The sequence below is a fragment of the Manacus vitellinus genome, unplaced genomic scaffold (assembly GCF_001715985.3).
Source record: "Manacus vitellinus isolate BGI_N305 unplaced genomic scaffold, ASM171598v3 scaffold_59_pilon, whole genome shotgun sequence".
In the NCBI taxonomy this organism is placed as follows: Eukaryota; Metazoa; Chordata; class Aves; order Passeriformes; family Pipridae; genus Manacus; species Manacus vitellinus.
In genome coordinates this window covers 2,071,732-2,092,130 of record NW_021940681.1, presented here as the reverse complement: position 1 = coordinate 2,092,130, position 20,399 = coordinate 2,071,732, and the positions used below count along the sequence as shown (strand labels likewise).

Genomic DNA, 20,399 nt, shown 5'->3' with positions numbered 1-20,399 from the left:
AAGACTGGCTTTTTTATGTTAAATAATCATTTTGAAGTAGTCAGAATCTTTGGCTTCATGTATGCGATAATGCCATGGAGATATTTCAGGGTCTGTTTTATGTGGTATTACAGTTGGTAAAAATCAATAGTTCAGTTTCTTGTTTTGATACGAAACTGAAGATTCAGCCAGATGGTGTGAGTGTAGCTGAGTGTCTGTCATATGCTGTCCAAGTGACCCCCTTTCTTTGTGTAGGTCACTACCTGCCACATCCACTCCTCCAGCGATGATGAAATCGACTTTAAAGAAACTGGCTTCTCACAGGATTCTTCCTTGCAGCAGGTGAGTTGAATTCTTTTAACAGTTTAAGTTGCTCTTTCTGTACAAGTAAATTAAGATGTTTTTAAAAAAGCAAAGGAACTTGTATTTATCTTGCCAGCAAATATAAATCTAGAAAGTTTAAGATAAATGACGTGTGCGTGCACACAACTGTGTCTTATCGAACACATAATATGCATCTCTTTGAATTCTTTCACTGATGGTGAAAGAGTGGGAGCCATGTGGCACAAGATTGCCAATAGATCCCTTAGGTGGAACGCGTTCCTTGGCTGGGTTACTAATAAATCTTTCAGCTCACACTGACAGCTGTGTAGTAACTACCTAGTCTAGGACTGGCTTTAGTACTGTATGCATCTTCTATAGTTTTTATAATAAGTAATTGCTTGTCTAAGTTTGAATTGTGGGTGGTGGCTCAAGCTTTAAAATCTGATGCATTTTTATCTAATTAAGTGCTTTTGTACATGTAAGGTGCACCTGAATAAAAACTTGATAAGTTGGGTGCTATCTGTAGCAGCTTTAGTGAGAAAGTAAGATCTTCTAATATCTCTGTGCTTTTCATGCATCCCCTTAGTGACCTGCTGTGCCTAGGCAATCCCAGCAGTTCCAGGTAGTTAAACTGGAGAAATGCAGATGGTCCAGTGCTGCTTCTTTCAAGTTTGTCTTGCTGTATACCTCCTCCTTTTATATATATTTTCTTTTTCCTTCAGTTTTCATAATGCCTTTATCTAAACTTGGGGGTTTTTGACTGTTCTTTTGTTTTATTTTTATATTCACTGTATTCAACTTTGCCACCATACTGTGTCCCTTCAGCTACTGGGGCAAAAAACCAAGAGCGATGACATGACAGCTTTATTCCCTAGAATATCTTAGCATTGACTGACTTTACACATGGAAATAACATTATGAAAAGTCCTAGAGAATGTGTGATAATTTGTAATTTATAGTCCTGGGAAATAAGAGACAAAAACTGTTGTTATGGATAGGAGAAGATGGCCTCATGTACCTTAATGTGTATATTTCCATCTCTTGGCAGTTGACACTGGCATCTTTATTTAAAAAAAAAAGTGTACAGTTGTGTCAGTGCCGCTGCATTGAGATGGAAAATATTCAGTGGTTTAGATCTTCTAGATATTTAATAGGTGCTGCTGGTATGTGTGCCTGAGACTAATACTGCTAGTGAACTACATGATAAATAAGGAACTGTGCTTTAGTATCTATATATGATCTACTTTTTGGGTTCTTGCTACTTATAACTTCATGTTATTTTGAACAAAGACAGCTTTTTCTTTTATAGAGTATGCTGTGTTGTTTCACTGTTTCTTCGGGGTGCATTTGGAAAGGTGCTGATTAATATGATTAAACTACAGATTTAACTTTTTTATTGAAAGCTGCTATCAGACTGGCTTTCAAGTCAGTAAATGTAATAAGAGTTGTAGTTGATGTTGCCATTCAAAATTTAAAGGTTAAGACAAGTCCTTCTCCTGTCCTTTTATGTTTAGTTTAGATAGACTTTTATTTCTTTGGAGCAAAATGGGCAAATAGATTTTAGAATATTATTAGAATCATTATATCACTGTCGTTGGTCCTGGGGTTGCCAGGCCTTTTCTGATTATCAGATGCAACAAATGACGTCCAATTTTATTGACCAGTTTGGCTTCAACGATGAGAAGTTTGCTGATCAAGATGACATCGGCAAGTGAGTATAACATTATACTGGCTTTGGCTATAGTCTTGTGAATTTTCTTTCTTACTGTGTTTTTGGCTGTGGTTTTGCTGATGGTAAACAGAAGCATTTACTGATGTGAGGCAGTTACCAGTCAGTCCTGTCTTTTGTACCATCCGTGTGCATTGATGGAAGCATCTCTGAACAGTTTACAGAGGAAAGTAACAACTTATCTTCCTTTTTGATGTCCTAGTTGTGTCAACATTGAGAACACAGTGCTTGGGAATAAAAAACTAAATTATAACTCTGCTTTTGAAAGCTGTGGCTCTGCATTGACCTGGCATTGCTTTGGGGCATTTTCACTTTCTCTGTGTCACAAAGTGGTTTTTTTTTCCCTTGCTGAATCTATGTACTGGACCAGATGAATATCTCTACTTTTAAGTTTTCCTGGAAAAAAATACAGGAACAACAAGTCTCTGAATACTTTAGGGGACAGTAAGGAAGGACATTGTAAATCTACCTTTGTTTATAAGGTCAAGGCAGTTAAGACTTATTTCTACAAATATGGTAAAAGATGAGGAAGTGAGAACAGTCTTAGGTTAAAAAAACCCCAAACAAGCGAAGCAAAAGCCAGCACACAACAAAAAGCACCCCCCCAAAAAACTGGTATCTTTCTTCAGTTCTAAGCAAACTGATACCAGAAAGGGAAAAGTGAACAATGGACGTTGTTGCTGATAGTAGAGTCAGTTGTGGTTGTTGTAATACCTCATGGCTTGGGATGCAAGAACATACAGATAGGAGTAAAAAGCATTACTTCAAGATGGTTTTTAGAAGGGTATTTTTATAATAATGCTCTTCTGTAAGACATGTTGAGTAAGTGGTGGCTAACTAAAGGTTATATGTGCCATCTAAGAAGCATTGCTGCTTTTTTACACCACATAATATGCTGAGATTATAGATTAAGATACAATGGTAGAGGAAGTAACTCAGGGTACTCCTTAACTTTTTTAGAAGCAAGTGGATTTTTGGCAAGGATAGGAGTTGGAATTCCTTTCAGTTCATACCCTTGGAAGTCTCTTGTGTTGGTAGAAAGATGACCGCTTGTGTAAGGAGGTCTCTTGAGATTTGTGATAGATACACTGTTATATACTCATGACTTGAATTAGGCTGTAGACAAAGTTATTTTAAAGTTATGCCTTTTGTGCAAGAATCAATTACACTTTAAGTTACCTGCATACTGTTGCACAATAATTCTGATGGCAGCTTGCATAGTAATTCAATCACACTTGAAATTTAGGTTCCTTTAGACCACTTACTTTTCTCCTTACTATGTAATGCATTGAAGATTAGAGGAAGAGTAGTAACATGCTCTGCTGAATGCACTGCTGTATGTGGCTAGGCAAAGAATGTATTGGCTCTTCTGCAAGTCTGGTGATGTTTTGTATCTTTTCCTCCTCTATTTCTTTTTGCGTCCCTTAGAGATTTAGGTTGCCTAACATAATTTTTAGTCAGACATTTTTTTAATTACTTTAGTGAAAGTGATTGATAGCTTAATAAGTGAAGATGTAGTCTTATGTTTGGAAAAATATTTCAGTGATTGGTTGAAAAATACCTTTTTGTTAGGAAACAGAACTTGGTATTACATTTTTTATTCTGTCCCTTCCAATTGAGAAGGTCCTTAGATAGAGCGGTGAAATCAGTTAGAATATGTAAGAGCTGCTAATGCAGATATTTGCCGGACTTTGAGCTGTATCATGGTAGACCATAGTCAGGTTAGGCATTTTTTAGGTCTAGGCTTTTCCCAGTGCATAACAGTACTGTATTTGAGATTTGTGTATGTAATTTCAGTTATGCTTGTTTAGACTTGTTGCATCTCTATGGTTAACTGTAGCGTAGAGGTAGCATTGTTTTGTGCTTTTGTTTAAAATATTTTACAGTCAGGAAAATCTCATGAATGCAAGGCCTCCTTCATGTGAAATTTGACTGTTTTGTGTTGGAAACTACTGTCTTTGGTCTTCAGATTATTGGAAAATAAGAAACCAAAGAGAAATGTTTTCATGTCATAATAGAAAATCTTGTTTTATTGAATACATCTGCTTTTTTCTTGTAGTGTTTCTTTTGATCGGGTCTCAGACATCAACTTTACCCTCAATACAAATGAAAGTGTAAGTATGTGTTTCCAGTACTGTCAGAAAAATTACTGGCTTAAACTTATGTGGGACCTCAAAGTTTTGGTGGTGGTTATATTTACTCCTTTTATGTGTAATTGTTGGAAAATAATTACCCTACCTTATTCCTGTATCATGAGATTTTCTAATTGGAAGGCACTGTTATTGTTCTTTGGGATCAGTATTAAGCAGAATTGCTTCTAATTTGTATGACTGAGTTTGAGACCAGGCTTTGATCTAATTTGTGCATATTGCACACTTGTGTTTTATGACTAGAAGCTATTTCAATCTTCCAGTGAGATTGTAATGACAGGAAAGTAAGAATAGAGACTCTAAACCTAGATATTATTTGTTGGTTGAGCTGAAATGACATCACCTACAGAAAATAAAGCTGGAATACTTGGTGGTCAGGTTATCTGGAAAGGTCTTTGGTGTCATTGATCTATCCTGTTCTTAAACATGATGGAAACTCCTAGCTGTTCTTTGGTTCACTCAGCTTGTTAGTAGCCGAGTAAAACAAGCAGCACTGAATATTTTTTTGAGAAGCTTTAAATTATTAAGACATTCTGGTTTTCTGCTGCTTTTAGGGAAATGTTTAAGATTGTCTTCGGAATAGTCATATATTTTCAAGATGTTTACTAATGTAAGTAAAATGATCAATCATAAATATGTATTTTATACTCTTGCTATATTTAGGGCAATATAGCCTTGTTTGAGGCATGCTGTAAGGAACGGATACAGCAGTTTGATGATGGTGGCTCTGATGAAGAAGACATTTGGGAAGAAAAACATATTGCCTTTACACCAGAGTCCCAGAGGCGTTCCAGGTGAGAAATGTGTTTTTCATCCAAGTAGCAGTATAGTGAGCCTGTAATAATGTACCTGTCCTCTGGTTCAGACTGACTGTTAGTACAGATTGTCCAGCGTTTCCATTTTATGGGGTAATGGTTCTAGTGTTTTATTTTCCAGCCATAATTTGCAGAAGATGCACTTTAACTTTTGTGGTTTGTTGTTTTGGGTTTTTTGGTTTTTTTTTTCCTACTGCTTATTCTTTCCCTCTGCTTTTAAACCTGCTCAGCCATTCTTGCCTTGGACAAGGCAGCCCAGCTGCCTTTGTACACCTCGCTGTCTTATCTACAGTACCAGTGTGGTTGTGGAATAGGAAGATGCACTGAGGGGAAGGAGCATCTAGTCCCCAAAGCTCAGGGCTTTGCAGCCTCCCTCAGTATCTGCTGAAAACCTCTTCACCTGATCAAGTGAAAAACCTTAAACCTTGGTTTTTTGAGAGAAAAATGAGAGGAGTACTAATATGTAAAAATTATATCTCAGTTATCTATCAGAAATAATGGTTGTTGTAATTCTTTTTAGCCTCAAATTCTCCAGTATTTCTTAGTGCCCAGGCTCTGACACTAAAAGCAAAATTTAAACTATCTCTTTGTCTTTGAAGTTCGGGCAGTACGGACAGTGAAGAAAGTACAGATTCTGAAGAAGAGGATGGAACGAAACAAGACTTGTTTGAGTCGCACACCAATACAGAAGACAAAATGGAAGTAGACTTAAGTGAACGTACGTAACTTTTTTCCCTACTGCTTTAGTTATAGGAAATTGTTAGATCTAGCTGACTGATTTTGTAGGATTTTCCTCGTTTACTGTTTTTATTCCAACTGTCTTAAAGTAGTCTTTCCCACTCACAACAGAGCATGCAAATGTTGGGAAGTTCAAATTCCTTACACGTCTTGAATTACTTTTTGTTTCTAAAATTCACGTTATCACTCTTCAAGAGGGGAAAAAAAGGAGGAGTATCAGAAAGGGAAGGACTAACTGTACTCATTTATAAATGTTGAATGCCTGCAAAACTAATAGGTTGTTAATCTCCAAACCTGAAAGATGGTATTTTTACTGGAAGCCTTTCAGACCAACTTTTCATCTAACAATGCTCTTTTAAAAGACTTCCTACAGAAGCTAAGTGAATTTGCATTGTTCTGTTTTCATGTGCGAACAAACGGTGCACATCAGGAGACTATAATGTGAAATCTTTAATGATGTAATTGGTTGAAAAGTTTTCACATTCAAGTCAAGATTAAACTGGCTTTAGTTAAATTGGCAATGTCTATAGGTAAAAGCCCTGTGTTTATCTAGACTGTAAGGAATTAAATTAAAATAGAAGGAAAAGTTAAGGGTTTTCTTTTCTTTTGTCAGATTGGTGTCGTTGGCATCTGTGTGTCAAACAAGTTTTGATCCATGTGGGTCTCCTCCCATATCTGCCTGGGTTGGAATTTCTAATTGCTAGTCAGAGCTTCCTTTTCAGCCTGTTTTTTTGTATGTAAGTGTTAATGAAAAACATGTTTCCCTTGGGTAGGTGAAGTATTTTGAATTGACCTATCCTAAATTAGATGCTATTAAGTCAGTTACTCCAAAATTTAGAATACCAATAAATATTTTAAGTTGTAAAAAGCCTTAAACTTTTCTGAAACTTAGCAGTGGTGTTAGTGCATGAGAATTTAAAGAAATTGAAAAAGGGATGAAAACTCTTAAGATTTTCATTATTATAGAAATAAGTTCTGAAAACTGTTAACAAATGTTGATGCTAATTTAAAGAATAAAGTGGAATTATACTTGTGATCTAGTATGATTTATTAGTTTTGTTCTTCAGATAAACATAGCCTTTTTTTGGCAGAGTACTCTGAGTTACTGATCTTTAAAATTCTGCCTTACTAGCAGAATTTTCCTTTTAGGTAATACATCCATTTTTTAACAGGATATAGAGGATTTTTCTGCATGTGCTTTGAAGTCTCGTTAGGAATTTTGCTTTCTCTTTTTTGAATGTGCATAGAGAGAATCAGTGTGTTAGGCATATGTGCATTCATGTTCTTTATTTAAATATTTTTCCTAATGAACTTCTTGGTGGTTTTTCAGCACCTAACTGGTCAGCGAACTTTGATGTACCCATGGAGACTGCACATGGTGCCAGTCTGGATTCTGTTGGGTCTGGTGTGTGGAGTACTGAAGCACCTATGCCAGCAAAAGAAACTGGCTGGGCTTCATTTTCTGACTTCCCATCCTCTTTGAGGTAAGAAAGTTAGTTATTCAGAGTAAGTTTGGTTTCCTTGGGGTGTCCATCTCTACACAAGCCTGTGTTGGTGACGTTCTGGTGGAATACGAAGTGTATGGAAAGTGTCCAAACGGTCCCGTGTGTTCTAACAGCGTATCTTTGTATGATCTACTTCATAGCAGGCTTTTCTAGGATGAGTGGATACTAATGTCATTGTTTTAAAGGGGTTTTATGAACATTCGTGTCCTTTAATATTGGTTTCTGACCAAAATTTGGACTGTAATTTTTTTTATTGCTTATTTTTTACTGAACTCAGTGAAGGGTTGAACGTGAACTGTTGAATGTAAAGGTCACAAAATGTCTATGATGATTCCGTTCTATGGATGTTATAAAACAAATAGGTTGGGGTTTTTGTTTGGTTTGTTAGGGGTTTTCTGTTGGGTTTTTTTGTTTGTTTTGGCAACTCATGTAGTTGTGCAACTCTAATAACTAGGTTAGGCAGTTTTGCACTATTTTGAGAGCACTTGAGATAATGCTGTTCTGTCTTTGATGGAACTCTACACAGAAAGTAACAAGTCTTGTGTATGTACCTAATCACATAGATGTAAATCTTGAGTTGCCAAATATTAGCAATCAAGAACTGATTCCTTCTCGAATCAAAAGACTTTACTTTTATACATCTGACTTTTGATTTTTCTCTCTGGGCATTAAAACAACTCAGATACAAAAGTTTGACTTTTTCAGTGTGAAACAGTGCATTGTTTCATGCTTGAGGCGGGTAAATTGATAACCAAATTAAGGGTTTAGAAAATGAAGACTTGGTGTTGCCACAGTACTGGATAGAAAAGCCATTATTCTGTAAATGGTGAGAAGTTTTTCAAGTGGCCAAATCTTGTCTTTTGAGTTTCTTCAGAATGAAAAACTTGTAGCTATACTGCATGTATGATTAAGTGGTGAAATCACTTTTGCAGTGGATGATGACTACATTGGCAGTCTCAGAGAACCATCTTCCAAGTTGCTAAGAGTGCATTTAGAAAACTAACCAAATCAAACAAGTCGGAATAAAATGACCATCAAACATCCTCAGCTCAATCCTGGTGGATTTTGCAATACTGAACTCCTGTTTAGCATGTCTTTCCAAGACTCCTACGAACTTGCTGTCTTTAGGTTTTTGCTAGGGGTCTAGTGAACTTTATAGTGAACTTTGATAGAGAACTAATACTGTTTTAAGAACACTTCGTTCTGCTGTTCAGAAATGTTTCTAAAGCTTTTTTACTGTATTTGAAGCTCAAAAGATTCCTTAAGAAGTAATTCTCCTGTGGAAATGGAAACAAACGCAGATCCAGGTGATCCCTTGAGTGCAAATGTAACTGCTCTTGCAACACAGCTAGAGAGTAAGTATACTGCATTCACAAATGCTTGATTGTAGGAGTTGTACCTGAGAAAGATCTTCCTGAACTTTAAAATTTTAGATTTCCAGAGACCTCTTTTTTGGTTCTGCTGCTGTTCTGCCAGGTAATGAAAATGACTTTTCAAAGAATTTCTGAACTATTTACAATAGTTTCCAATTCAAAATGTGAGCCAGTGTTACTGTTACCTCTGAAAAGCCTGCACATCATGAACAGAAAAGCCTTGCAGAAACCAAGTGTGTCCTGTTAGAGAGTCCTCTCATCTGTGTCAGTGCTTAGCTGAGCTGATGCCCAAGAAGAGTGGTAGCTTCCAGTCTTGTCCAGTGTTGCAACAGGCCAGTAGCCTCAATGTGTTCAGATTTCTCCTTCCTACTCATTCTTTTCCAAGCCACATTCATTATGCACACACTAATTTTTTATTCTACATGTATGAACTGGTTAAAGGACAAAAATATTTTAATGAACTTTTTTTATGTATATCACTAACAGACAGAGCAAGAAGTGCAGATAAGTTCACGGAGACTGGACTTCCCAAAGGCTTGTCTGTACTCAGAAACTTAGTGTCAAATTTAAACTGTGTGGACTTGAGTTGTGAATTTGGCTGTACAGAAACATAATTCTTCACTGTAATCCTATTTAAGTCTTGTTTAGGCAAACTTGTTGTAGTAATTGTCAGTCTAAATCACTAAGTGGCCTGTAAAATGAAAAATGAAGTAACGGACTGTGGCTTTTTCTTAAGCCATCTGTAAGTAGTACTTATGTGCTCTCTGTATCTATATCTATGTGACACTTGCAAAAAAAGGTGACTCTCTCTGTAAGGAAGAATTCAAGAAGTGTACAAAACTGCAAAAATATTGGTCTGGTTATATTGGCTTATGTGCTTGCTCATGAAATAGAAACATAACCAGCCATGTACTAAATTACTTCTATTTTTACTTCTAGCCCCAGGAAGTGTTGCTATGGAGGCCAGCTCAGATGGAGAGGATGATGTAGAAAATGCAGATAAGGTAACTGAGACAGTCATGAATGGCAGCATGAAGGAGACACTGAGCCTAACTGTAGATGCTAAAACTGAGACGGCTGTTTTCAAAAGGTAACAATACCTATTTATTGTCTTCTCACCTTGTAAAGTAGACACTGTTGATGGAACACTGTCATTAAAAAGAGTTCTTTTAAGTGATAATTCCTGAGGCTTTAACTAGAAACTATTCAATATAATTGTTTTGAAATTTTACTTCTACTTAGTTACTGTAACATACGACTTCACTTATCAAGCCTTAGTTTCAGTGGCAGGTTATTACTGGAAGACTGAATCAACTTTTGACCCTGGTGCACATTATTGTGCAATTTTCCTATACAGTTCTTTTAACATACAGTTAATTGCACATCAAAATGAAGCTTTTTAAATTTTGCACAGAATTCTTAGATTTGGATTGGAATTTCATTCTTCTCATCCAGAAGGGTGGAGGACAGTAGTGGAAGGCCAGCCAGGCACTGCTCTTGAGAGCAGCTTGACACTTAGGGTGATCACTGTTGGTGGTATGCACGAGGTGTTAAATCTGTTCTGGGCTACAATGACACATGGAATTCTAGAATAACCAGAAGAGCAACTCCTTAATTTTAATATCTTCTGATAGCAAGTGCATGATTTAAGAATAACTGTCTTACAATATGGTTAAATTCTATATTATATATATCAACATTTTGATCCTTTTACGAGAATAAAACACATTTCAGTTTTGTCTACTTAATCCCATCTACTAAGATCTTGTGATCTTAGATTTAGTGATCAAATGTTTTTTATTTAGTAGCAAATATTTATGTAGAGAAACAGACTACAAACAGTCTGACCTGCAAAAATTTTACCTTCATTAATTGAAGCTGGTATGTCCTGCCTCCACCCTGATCTTAACAAATTGGAACATACTACTAGCATTTTGGCCTGCAACCCTCTTCTCATTCTGTTAGAATCACTTCCCAGTATCTGTCCCTATTCTAGCTTTAAATATTGAAAAGAAATTGTCTGTATGTCTTGGAAGTTGCTTAAAAAAACCACCAAACTCAGTTGATTTCAGTAGAAAAAGCTTTTCCAGTGTTAGTCCTTAGCACTGCCTGTCATTTAAATTAATTTTACTTTGTCCTGCTAGTGATAGTAGGTAATTCCTGAACCATCCAAAATGAATAGAACTTGAAACATAGCAGCTTTCAATCACTCTTGCTTCCATCCCTTTGATTGTCTGATTGACTTAAATTCTGATGTTTTTCAGTATAGAGGAGGGAGCATTTTTTACTGCACAGTCCTTATAAATCAAATGGCATTGATAGAGGAATTGAACCAAAACAGTTTAGAGAAGTATTGGGACAGTGTGCAGACTGATGTGACATGCCTTGCTGATTTAGTAAATTATACATCTGCTCTCCAGTTTATTCTGTCTTTTGGAGAGTATTTTTATATGGTCTTCACTCTTAGATGTTTTCAATTTGATTTAGTTATCCATGGTGTCTTTAAACTTCTCCTTAAACTGCTCTAGCTCATGTGCACTTTGAAGTTCTGTGACTTCTTATACTGATGCAAAAAGTAACATAAGGAGGCAGTATGTGGTGGCAGTTCCTGCCTACCTTCATGGAATTATCTACTTGAACCATAGTTAAAAGGACATAAAGGTGCAAAGGGAGGTGATATTATAAAATTGCCCAGGTCAGAAGGGACCTTGAAAGATTATCTGGGTGGGAAAGGGAGCCCAGATAATATTATCTGGCACTCTGTCCAATTGCATCTTGAAAACTTCTAGCAATGGGGACTCTGGGATCTTGATTTGGAAAGGAAATGTTAAAGAAACATAGAAGGAGGCTCAAAGATGAGGTCTAAAGTATAGAGACTGTTCTACTCTGATGGAGAAGTGTGGCCTCATACTGAGTCAGTGCTCAAGTGGCTCTTTTTTAAATCAACTTGCTGGGAAAAAGTCTAGATTAAGGGACAATTAGAGTAGCGAGAGGAGGTCCTATTCTGGCCTGTTTACCTTGCAAAGTGGATGCTTCCAGACTTCTGCTTCATCTAGATTTCTGTCAGTAGAAAATTTATGATGTTGAAGTCAATGCTGAGGGGAGAGGAGCATTATAAGCACAGTAGTTAATTTGTGGAAAGCTGCAAAGGACAAAAATGTGATTTGTGAACTTAGTTCAGAATAGAGAATGAGAGGGAAGAATGCTAGAAGAGACTACCTCTTTAGAAAATAAAAAAATTAGGACTCCCCTTGTGATGGTGACAAGTATTTTGTTTGGAATTAATACAAAGAGTATCAAGGCAAATGAGATGGGAAGAGTAGATGGGGAAATTTGATGAGAGATTGCAATACAAAAGACAGTATTTTTGCAGGCTCTGCGGGTAGAAGGAGGAAAGGGAAGGATTCATTGAAATTTAAAGGATCCATGGAAAACTGTGAGAATAGGAGGAAAACCAGCAGAGGAGATTGGCACTTCTTGCATAAATAGATTTGTTGTCACAGAGGTATAAGACTGATGTTTGTGTCTACTTCAGAGCTACCTTATAACTATCTCCTGCAGGTATATATGGTCAAATTTCTATTTTAGTGCACTCATAATGGTGTGACTGCGGTGGAAGAGGGGGAATAGAGAGGCAGGAAAGCTTTGGTTTTGAGGCAAAACAGAAGATTTGTTTGCTAATGACTTTTGAGGCTACCTGGTTACATGGTAATGTCTTATATAGTGTGAGTGTACTGCTTTTTCACCAAACTTTGATTTTTTGTCTCCAAGAGGAAATTTGTGAAATAGATTGGGCTGCAGTCTTAGTACCACGTAACCCATATATCGTATTCACTGTGGAGTTACTAGGGAGTTTAAGATGTAAGATGGTAATAATTCTGCTGATGTGTTTCATGGACAGATTTTATTAATGCCAGTTTCTGAGGGAATCTTGAATTTCTTTTATACTTTCTTCCATTTTTGCATACTTCTGGCTTCAGAGTGTTGAAATCCTATCGGTATGTATAGTAAAGGATCGTGACTGTGATTTGTTATCACTTCAGGCATCACACACATTCCTTATTTCCTTTCTGATCTTATTTGCAATCACTGTATTTCCTGCCCTTTTATCCAGTCAAATTTTAATGGATGTAAACACCAGTGCATCATTAGGTGTTTGTAAAGTCTAGAGCCATGTGCTTGACCTTCATGTTGCAATCATAACTTAAAATCCATTTGCATGTGAAATAAAGACCCGTCTCTGTTTTCTCCTGTTGCCTGAAATTCCCTATAAGTAAACTTAAAAAGTAAACAAATTAAATAACTTTATTTTCTTTTTTTTTTTTTTTTTTAAGTGAGGAAGGAAAATTGTCTACCTCCCAGGATCCTTCTTGTAAATATGTAGTAGAAGAGAATACAGAGGTTGCAGAAGAGGTCCCTTCAGCTCTTCAGCCTACTAACAGCAGTCCGGAACAGAGGTAACTGCATTCAAGGATGCTTTCAATCCTCTAAATAGCAGTTTGTTTGTTTTTGCTAATAGGATTGGTCTGAAGAGATTGAGTTTAGCTCAGTCTAAATGTGTGCTTGCATCTATTTTATTAAATTCTCGCAAGTTATATTTTCTGTTGATTCTAAGACTCTTGAGTCATCAAAATGTATTTGTCTTGCAAGGAGTTGTAAATATCCACATTGTGTTTTGTGACAGTGTTATCAAGTTAGAGTAGTGAATTGATATGCAGAACTCTACTACATGTTCTGATTATACTGTATGCAGACTAAAAAAAGATGTAAGCATGTTTGAAAGATTTAGATTCTGTTTTTATAGACTTGTTTATGAGCTAGTATGTAACTAGCTCCTTTCTAGTAACTTTCTGCTCTGCATAAATCTTGAACTTGATCAAGAAGTGAATTCTAATCAGAAAAAAAACCAACCCTGTATACTTAAAGTGGGAAACCGGAAAATTCTTTCACAGCCTCTTCTGGAGGTACTGTCTTTATCAAGACTATTTTTTAATGCTGATAAGTATTAAATTATAGGGAAGAAGTCTTTGGGTACTAGGTGATTGCCTTTTGAGCAAAGATGCCTGTCTAAACCAACAGAGGGCTCTCAGAGCTAGCAGTTTGTTGGATTGCTTTTGGCTTGCAGGAAGTCTCAAGGAACTCCTTTCATTAAATCCAGCTGGCTTCAGCAAAGCTCAGTACTTTCTCTAAAGGTGGCTGTCGCAGTAGATCCTCATAAGCACAGTATAAATATCAAACACAGTTGTGCTTTTGGGGCTCCATGTATGTATGACTAGTGGAAGGCGTCCCCTAGCTAGGTCTCTGGCTGGTGGCTGGCAAGAGTAATCTCTGCTAGGAGCCCCATTCTGTCATGGACCAGTGACTGCCAGGCAGACTGTCACACTTCCTGTCCGTGCAGCACTTGTTTCTTACCTTCCAGGTTTCTCTAAAGTGTTTGATTTTGTCTAGTGCTGTCTCTTCTCTAATGTGTACATATGTTTTTTAAAAAGTGTTTTTATAGCTTAGCAGCCAAAGACTTAGCTAGGGGGCTCCTGCTGGTCACGTGCATGTAGAGCACGGACCCCAGAGTGGCTTCTCTGTGATGTCCACCATCAGAGAACAGGAGTTACAGGTAACTTTTCTCCTCTGTAGTTTCAAGCACTATTTGCATTCTTTTAGGGAATCTTCAAATGTATTCCGTAGACTTGCATTGAATGAAAGTTAAAATTTTTTGCCTTTGTTGCTTGCATATTTTTAATGTTCTCATACACTGATTTGATCTTTGTGCTAGTCCAGAGCAATTGAGCCCATGTTTACACTAATAAACTTCTTTATCTAGAAATGTATATACTGTTACTGTTTTCACTTTTGTGGGTTTACTCCCTATTTTCCTTCATACTTCCTGAACTTTTTGTCCTAATGGACTGACATTCAAAGTGTTTGTAAAATGGATGTTTGTAGATTTAGATTAGTAACTAAAGCAGTTTTTAGTCTTAGCTGCTTACTTTCCGGTGCAACCTTAAATACTCTTGGTATCACATTTTGCCCTACAGAATAAGATTTGGATAAGTATCAGAAATGTGCTTTTTATTAGTGATTCTCTCGGAGATATCTCCTCTCTAGAGATTACTTTGTATCCCTCTTAATGAAGATCAAACACTTCAGTGGTGTGCTCGGTTAATTGAGTGCTGTGCTTAATTAGGCAATAAAGACTCCAGAAATGCTGGACTGCAGAAGATAAATGGGATTGGGATGTTATTAGCACATGTTTCCTCTCTACAGTTCGTGGGTTATGCTACACATGATCTGGGATTGCTTTTTAGTTTCGTTTTTATTGTATCTACCTGAATTTGTTTTGAACCTGTCTTGTATACTTACATCATTTTTTGGCCTCTTAGGACTGATCAACACACCCATTTAGGAGAGGCATCCGTTAATGGCCCTGTATGATATGTGATGTCTGCTACCTTGGCTGAAGAGGAAGAACTGATGTCCAGGTGTTTAAGTATTTCTTGAGGATTTCATCTAGACCCTGTTGAAGCCAGTCACTGCTGCACTAATTTCGCAAGGAATCAGGACCAGCAACATTTATATTCTAGATTTTAAGACATTGTACAGAAATTCATAAGTGTAAAAATATTGCACATTGAAAAATACCAATAATTTTTGCGTATGTTTATATTGTATTGTTCTAAATAACGGGGGGCCTGTGAAATAAGATCTTGCTACCCATGTAATGACAGTAGTGTTACTATAGTTAAAATGGCTGTAAGAATAGTTTTATAAAAAAAGTGAATACAAAAATCTAATGTATTTGAGACATAACTATTTGACGATTAGTGTGACCAAAGTATTTAGCAGTTTTCTTACATTTTTCACCTTGTAAAAAAGAAAAAGAAAATTCATGTTTTTTCTGAAACTGAAATGCCCTATAAATGTTATTTTGGTTGTTTTAGCTTACAAAAGTGATTTAAATAAGAATTTTTTGGTGTTCAACATTTTACAACAGGTTTTTTAATTGGTAATTGTTTTCTGTATTGTTCAAAACAGATCAAAAAATGTAAGTCTATTGGTAGAGATTTTAAGTATTTATTGCAACAGCTTAGTTGACAAATTGATGTTACTGTAAAGCCATATGTTCTGTTAAGTCTAGTTTGCTTGAAACAATACCTTACAGGTGAAACACTAGAATATTTGGAGTGCACATGGCTTGTTGTGTTTAAGTGGTTCACCTGCCTTTTAAACAGTTCACCAAGATTTAGTTTCAATACCAAGCATTATACAATGGAACATTTCAGAACAATCTGCGTATTTAAAACGCTATAATCCTTTTAGACAAGTCAAGTAAATGAAATGCCCGTGCTGCTAATGTAATTACAGTACATGCATTTTAAAAGTAAATAGTGTTTTTAATACAAATTTTGGCAGCAGAGCATGTTAATTGTTAATTTCACTGTACTGATCTGTGTGAGGCTTTCATTTGTATGTTCTAAACCAGTTTTTTCACAGCTGGTTTGTGTATATATATAGTGATTATGGAAACTAATTCTGTGTAATTTATAATTTTCTATGTCAGTGTAAAATTCCAACAGCCTTCTCAAACAAACAGAAGCAATATACTGTATATTGCCACATTGTCTGGTGAAAGGGTTAAAATACTCCTGCACTTTTAGATGCAAATCCATTTTTGTTTCTGTAATATTCATTTATTTTTTACATCATTTGTTTTCCTGACCAGTATTTAAAGCCAAAATGATACTCTAAACGATGGCCAATGATTTATTTTAGAAGGCGTCCCAAGCAACGTGCCTAAACATTACATTGCATACAGAAATAAAAAAACCCACATGTATGTCATTGCCCTTATTGCTTTCTCGCTTGGATTTTCTGCAAAGTTCAGTGCACTCGTCGTTGGAAATTCTTACACACTGATCACTTGTGTGAAAATTGAGGGCCAAAACCACATTATCATAGGTGGACTTGGTAGCTATGGTTGCCCTTTTATCTGTACTTTATTGATGGAATCCAGTTAGTTTCTCAGTTGTTCCTTCTTCAGTTTGGAATTACTTCCAGATCAGCTTGACCAAATTGTTTTCTATGTTAGCTCTAAGGTTGGCATCTGTCCTGTTGTCACCTTCTGATCTGTTACTGAACAAGCAGTTTAGGAAACAAAACTGCTCATTTCAACACATCAATTGCAGTCAAGTGGAAATTCCAAATACAGGCTAGCAACAGGATGGTTGACGTAAGTTTGATGCTTTTAAGGAGTAAAACTTCTGTCCTTTCCAATGAAGCTATTTGTCCCTTGCTAACAAGTTGATTTATCTAGTTCTACCTAGCCATGAAAACTGGAGAACATAGTAGTTGAAATTGAATTTCGACCCTGTTGCCTGCAGTTAAGTAGTCTTCTAGTGTTTGTCCTTCTGTTAATCAACTTTTATACCAGTCCACTATCCAGTTCATACTGAGCTCAAAAACTGAAAAAGAGGAATATTTTGTGTTGCACTCCATTTCTGATGAGTAATATGAGTTGAGTGGAGATGTGGGAAGTGGTGAATGGAATTCACCCTTCATTGTAGTTTGCTGTCTAACTAAAAGGGTGCATTAGAGACAAACTAGGTTGGCTTACCTAAAGCTGATTTGAGGGTTCTTCCTTACTGTTGCATTTATTGTTTATTTTAACAGCTTCTGTGGGAGGTGAGATTTGATGTAGTGTGAGCTTGTTTTGAGGAGGTGTAGGGTGCGTTTTACCCACTAACTGTATTGGTTGTACAAGGAATCCTGAACATGAAGGGAAAGCTTTGGAGGTGTGTTTGGCGGGGGGGGGGGATTTGTGGGTGTGTGTACATACACATGCACCCTTTTGCCATCTTTTATCAATGCTGCTGTTGATATGCTGCTCACGTGGCCTTACGGAGGTTTGAGCGTACTGGGAGAATCCTGAAAGGCTGTTACCCAACCTGTTTAATCAAGTTTGACTTGCATGCAATGGAATTTGAGTCTTCTTTATGTGAAGGTATTTTAGTGCATTTGCAACATGGACTAAAGTGTAATACCTTCATATAGGTTTGAGTTCCTACAGTGTATTTAGCAGGAATTGATGTGAATTAAGTTTATTTTGAAGGGCTTGGACACTGCCACATTCCACAGTGCTCTTCGAAATGGCTGAAAGCGCAGTCACTTAAAACTGAGGAATAGTGATGTCAGTTGATATCAAAGGGCAATGGATTTAACCCTCAGGACCTCTCTGGTAAAAGACTTTCACTCAAGCAGGAGTGTGTTTTGAAAGTGGCTAGACCAGTAATATATGCAGTAGCTCATTGTCTCTTCACACCTGCCAGAGTGGATGAATCATGCCTTCTTGACCAACTAAGCATTGTTTTTAAGTGTAAGCCCTGTACTAGATTTATAGCAAGATTATTCTATTTAAGTAAAAGCATAAGCCATCATCTAGACTAGCATTGCTATTAATTAAGCAAGCATTCCCTCGTTCAGTGAGTTGACAGGCAGTCACTGAGAAGACAGCAGGGTAGTTAAAACAATTTCATTATGTCATTGCACATGCAATCCAGTGTGACCATGCTCTTGAGTGAAGTCTACATTTTTGCACCAATTAAGCCTTGTATCTACCTCTTGAAAACAGTGAGTTCTGTATTGTCATCCACATACTTCTGTGGAAACTTACTGTGACATTCATTCTTTGTGTGTGAAATCCACTGAGGAGTTATAAAAGATTTGTGAGGAAGATGAATCAGGTTGTTGCTGTCATTCATTATAAACTTACCTTCCTGTTTAAATTAGCATTAATATCCTTGGAGATTATTTTGTTTTGTGACATATGTCTTATACAGTTATATCAGGAAGTATTTACTGTATATAACTGGCTCTATTAATAGACTTAATCACTTCTGACTGTCTCAGAATAAATAGTGCTCTCTCGAGTGTAGTATAAGTGTTTTGAGTTTCATTATAAAAGTGTCTTGATTGTTTCTCAAACCATGATGGAAAATAGCAGTTATTGCAGCAGCAACATGCCTTTTTTGGTAATGTTTTTAATGTTTATCTTTTAGTTTTTGCGTTTTACTTGCTAACAGGTAAGGATTTGGCATCCTTCTGTTCCATTATTGTTTGAATATATATGGTTACAGCATGGAGGGAGACTAAGGCAATAAAATTTAAAAACAGTATGTGCTCAGCGTAAAAACAGAGGTAGCTTCCTGTCTGCTTTAGCTAGGACAGTGCACAAAATTTTTTGGACTTGCTCAGACCTTGCTTGGCTGTTGGTTTCAAATTGTTCCAAGCGTGTGCTTTACCCTGTGTTTAGTCTTGGTTAATGACTTGTGTGTAATCACACTTCTGATGATATTGCAGGGAAATCTGTGCTGCTTATTCTTCTGCCACGAGCTGAAGCAATAACGAGACCTGAACTTTACCTTCTGTTTTGCTAGTAGTATCTTTCAGAATGTCTGTGTTAGACAAGTCTGGCCTTAGTGTTTGCGTTTTTTTCAACTGGAGAGGGGAACTTCTTGCGTACTTTTATCTTCTCTAAATCAGTAAGTACCTTACAAAATGAGGTAGGATTCCCTTTAGTTTATCTTTCTGGCCATAGCTTAAATGCTGTAATTAAGATTCTAGGGCCTTCTTCAGAAGGAGCATTCTCCCTTCTCGTTCTGAATCTGAGTTGTGTGTGATATGAGTGCTTTCCTGTGATCTGTGTTCCCTGTGTCTCAAAACATGAATTCTGAAGACTGTAATTTAGGCCATGATTGTCTGTTGGCATACAGCCATCCAGAGTAAGAAAACTAAATCTTGCCTAGCTGTGGCTGAGTAGATGTTGTCACTCATGTCTCTTGAGGTTCAGCTTGCCCATTTGCACAGGGAAGGTTTATCTGTTTGTCTCATTGCTTTGATCTCTGGATGATAATTAGGTAGATTGGTGATTTATTCTAAAGCGAGGCATACTTCATTTTTCCAGATGGAATCAGGACCTGTTACATATCTGTTGGGTCTGTTTTTGAACTCCACTGTGTGCTACTCTTCCTATCTTTTTTAACTGGTGGGGTGCTTCCATTCCCCTCTTATTTGCACCAATTAGCTGTCTAAGGTTGTCACAGTTTCACCTTGGGTAATACAATAACCTGGTTCTTTTGCCAGGACACTGCATACATTCCAAATAAAACCTGCTTTTCCTTACACCAAACAGAATTAAGTGTTGGGAAAATCCTTCTTTGCAATATTTTCAAATGAAAGATACAAAGAGTTGACTGTCTTTTACTGGTTATTTTATCAGACAGAGGCACAAGTTTGCAAAGATAAGCCAATTGATTCTGCTAAAACTCAAGCGACCTTGTTAGTTTTGTTGTTGGGAGTTCTCCACAGCACCTTTCCTCCTATATCTTTATAGAAATAGTTGTTCTTAATGCTATATTTGTTAAAAAGGGTTGTTCTTCTGTAGTCAGTGCTAAATTATCCTGAAGTGTGCTTTCAGGTGAGCAGGCTCTGCTTTGGAGTGAGCCATATTGAGAGAGTGCATATTGATGACAAAAGGTAGTGATGAGGAACTGCAAGATATTCATGGGACTGTGGGGTCCTGTTGTTTCTCTGTAGTCCCTTCAGAATGAAGTAACTTGAAAAGCTAGAAGGGCTGAGGAAGTGTGCCACTTTTCTTTTGAATGCTGGTACCGCGCGTCTGGTTTGAAGCACTTGGGAAGTGGTGGGTGACTTCCTAATAACTAAATTGTTTCAAGTGTTAGTTACATGATTCATGTGTAATTCATAGTGGTTGCTGTGTCCAAGCACTTAACACA

The 20,399-nt window shown here is 36.9% G+C and overlaps 1 protein-coding gene across 5 annotated transcripts in view; it reads left to right on the top strand.

The window, feature by feature from the left end:
* The window catches only part of PPP6R3 (protein phosphatase 6 regulatory subunit 3), a 43,097-nt gene extending 24,559 nt beyond the window's left edge, over nucleotides 1-18,538 (top strand). Inside the window, exons 14-24 of one of the 5 annotated variants that reach the window (XM_018082017.1) lie at nucleotides 235-321; nucleotides 1,917-2,014; nucleotides 4,092-4,146; nucleotides 4,846-4,976; nucleotides 5,597-5,715; nucleotides 7,066-7,219; nucleotides 8,489-8,595; nucleotides 9,553-9,703; nucleotides 12,594-12,611; nucleotides 12,948-13,070; nucleotides 14,991-18,538. In XM_018082017.1, the coding sequence (XP_017937506.1) occupies nucleotides 235-321; nucleotides 1,917-2,014; nucleotides 4,092-4,146; nucleotides 4,846-4,976; nucleotides 5,597-5,715; nucleotides 7,066-7,219; nucleotides 8,489-8,595; nucleotides 9,553-9,703; nucleotides 12,594-12,611; nucleotides 12,948-13,070; nucleotides 14,991-15,042 (1,095 nt within the window). In that variant the 3' untranslated portion in view covers nucleotides 15,043-18,538. The remainder of the gene's footprint in view (nucleotides 1-234; nucleotides 322-1,916; nucleotides 2,015-4,091; nucleotides 4,147-4,845; nucleotides 4,977-5,596; nucleotides 5,716-7,065; nucleotides 7,220-8,488; nucleotides 8,596-9,552; nucleotides 9,704-12,593; nucleotides 12,612-12,947; nucleotides 13,071-14,990) is intronic. The other 4 variants (XM_029963342.1, XM_018082023.2, XM_018082018.2 and 1 more) reach the window with 4 other exon arrangements.
* The last annotated feature ends 1,861 nt before the right edge of the window (nucleotides 18,539-20,399 follow it).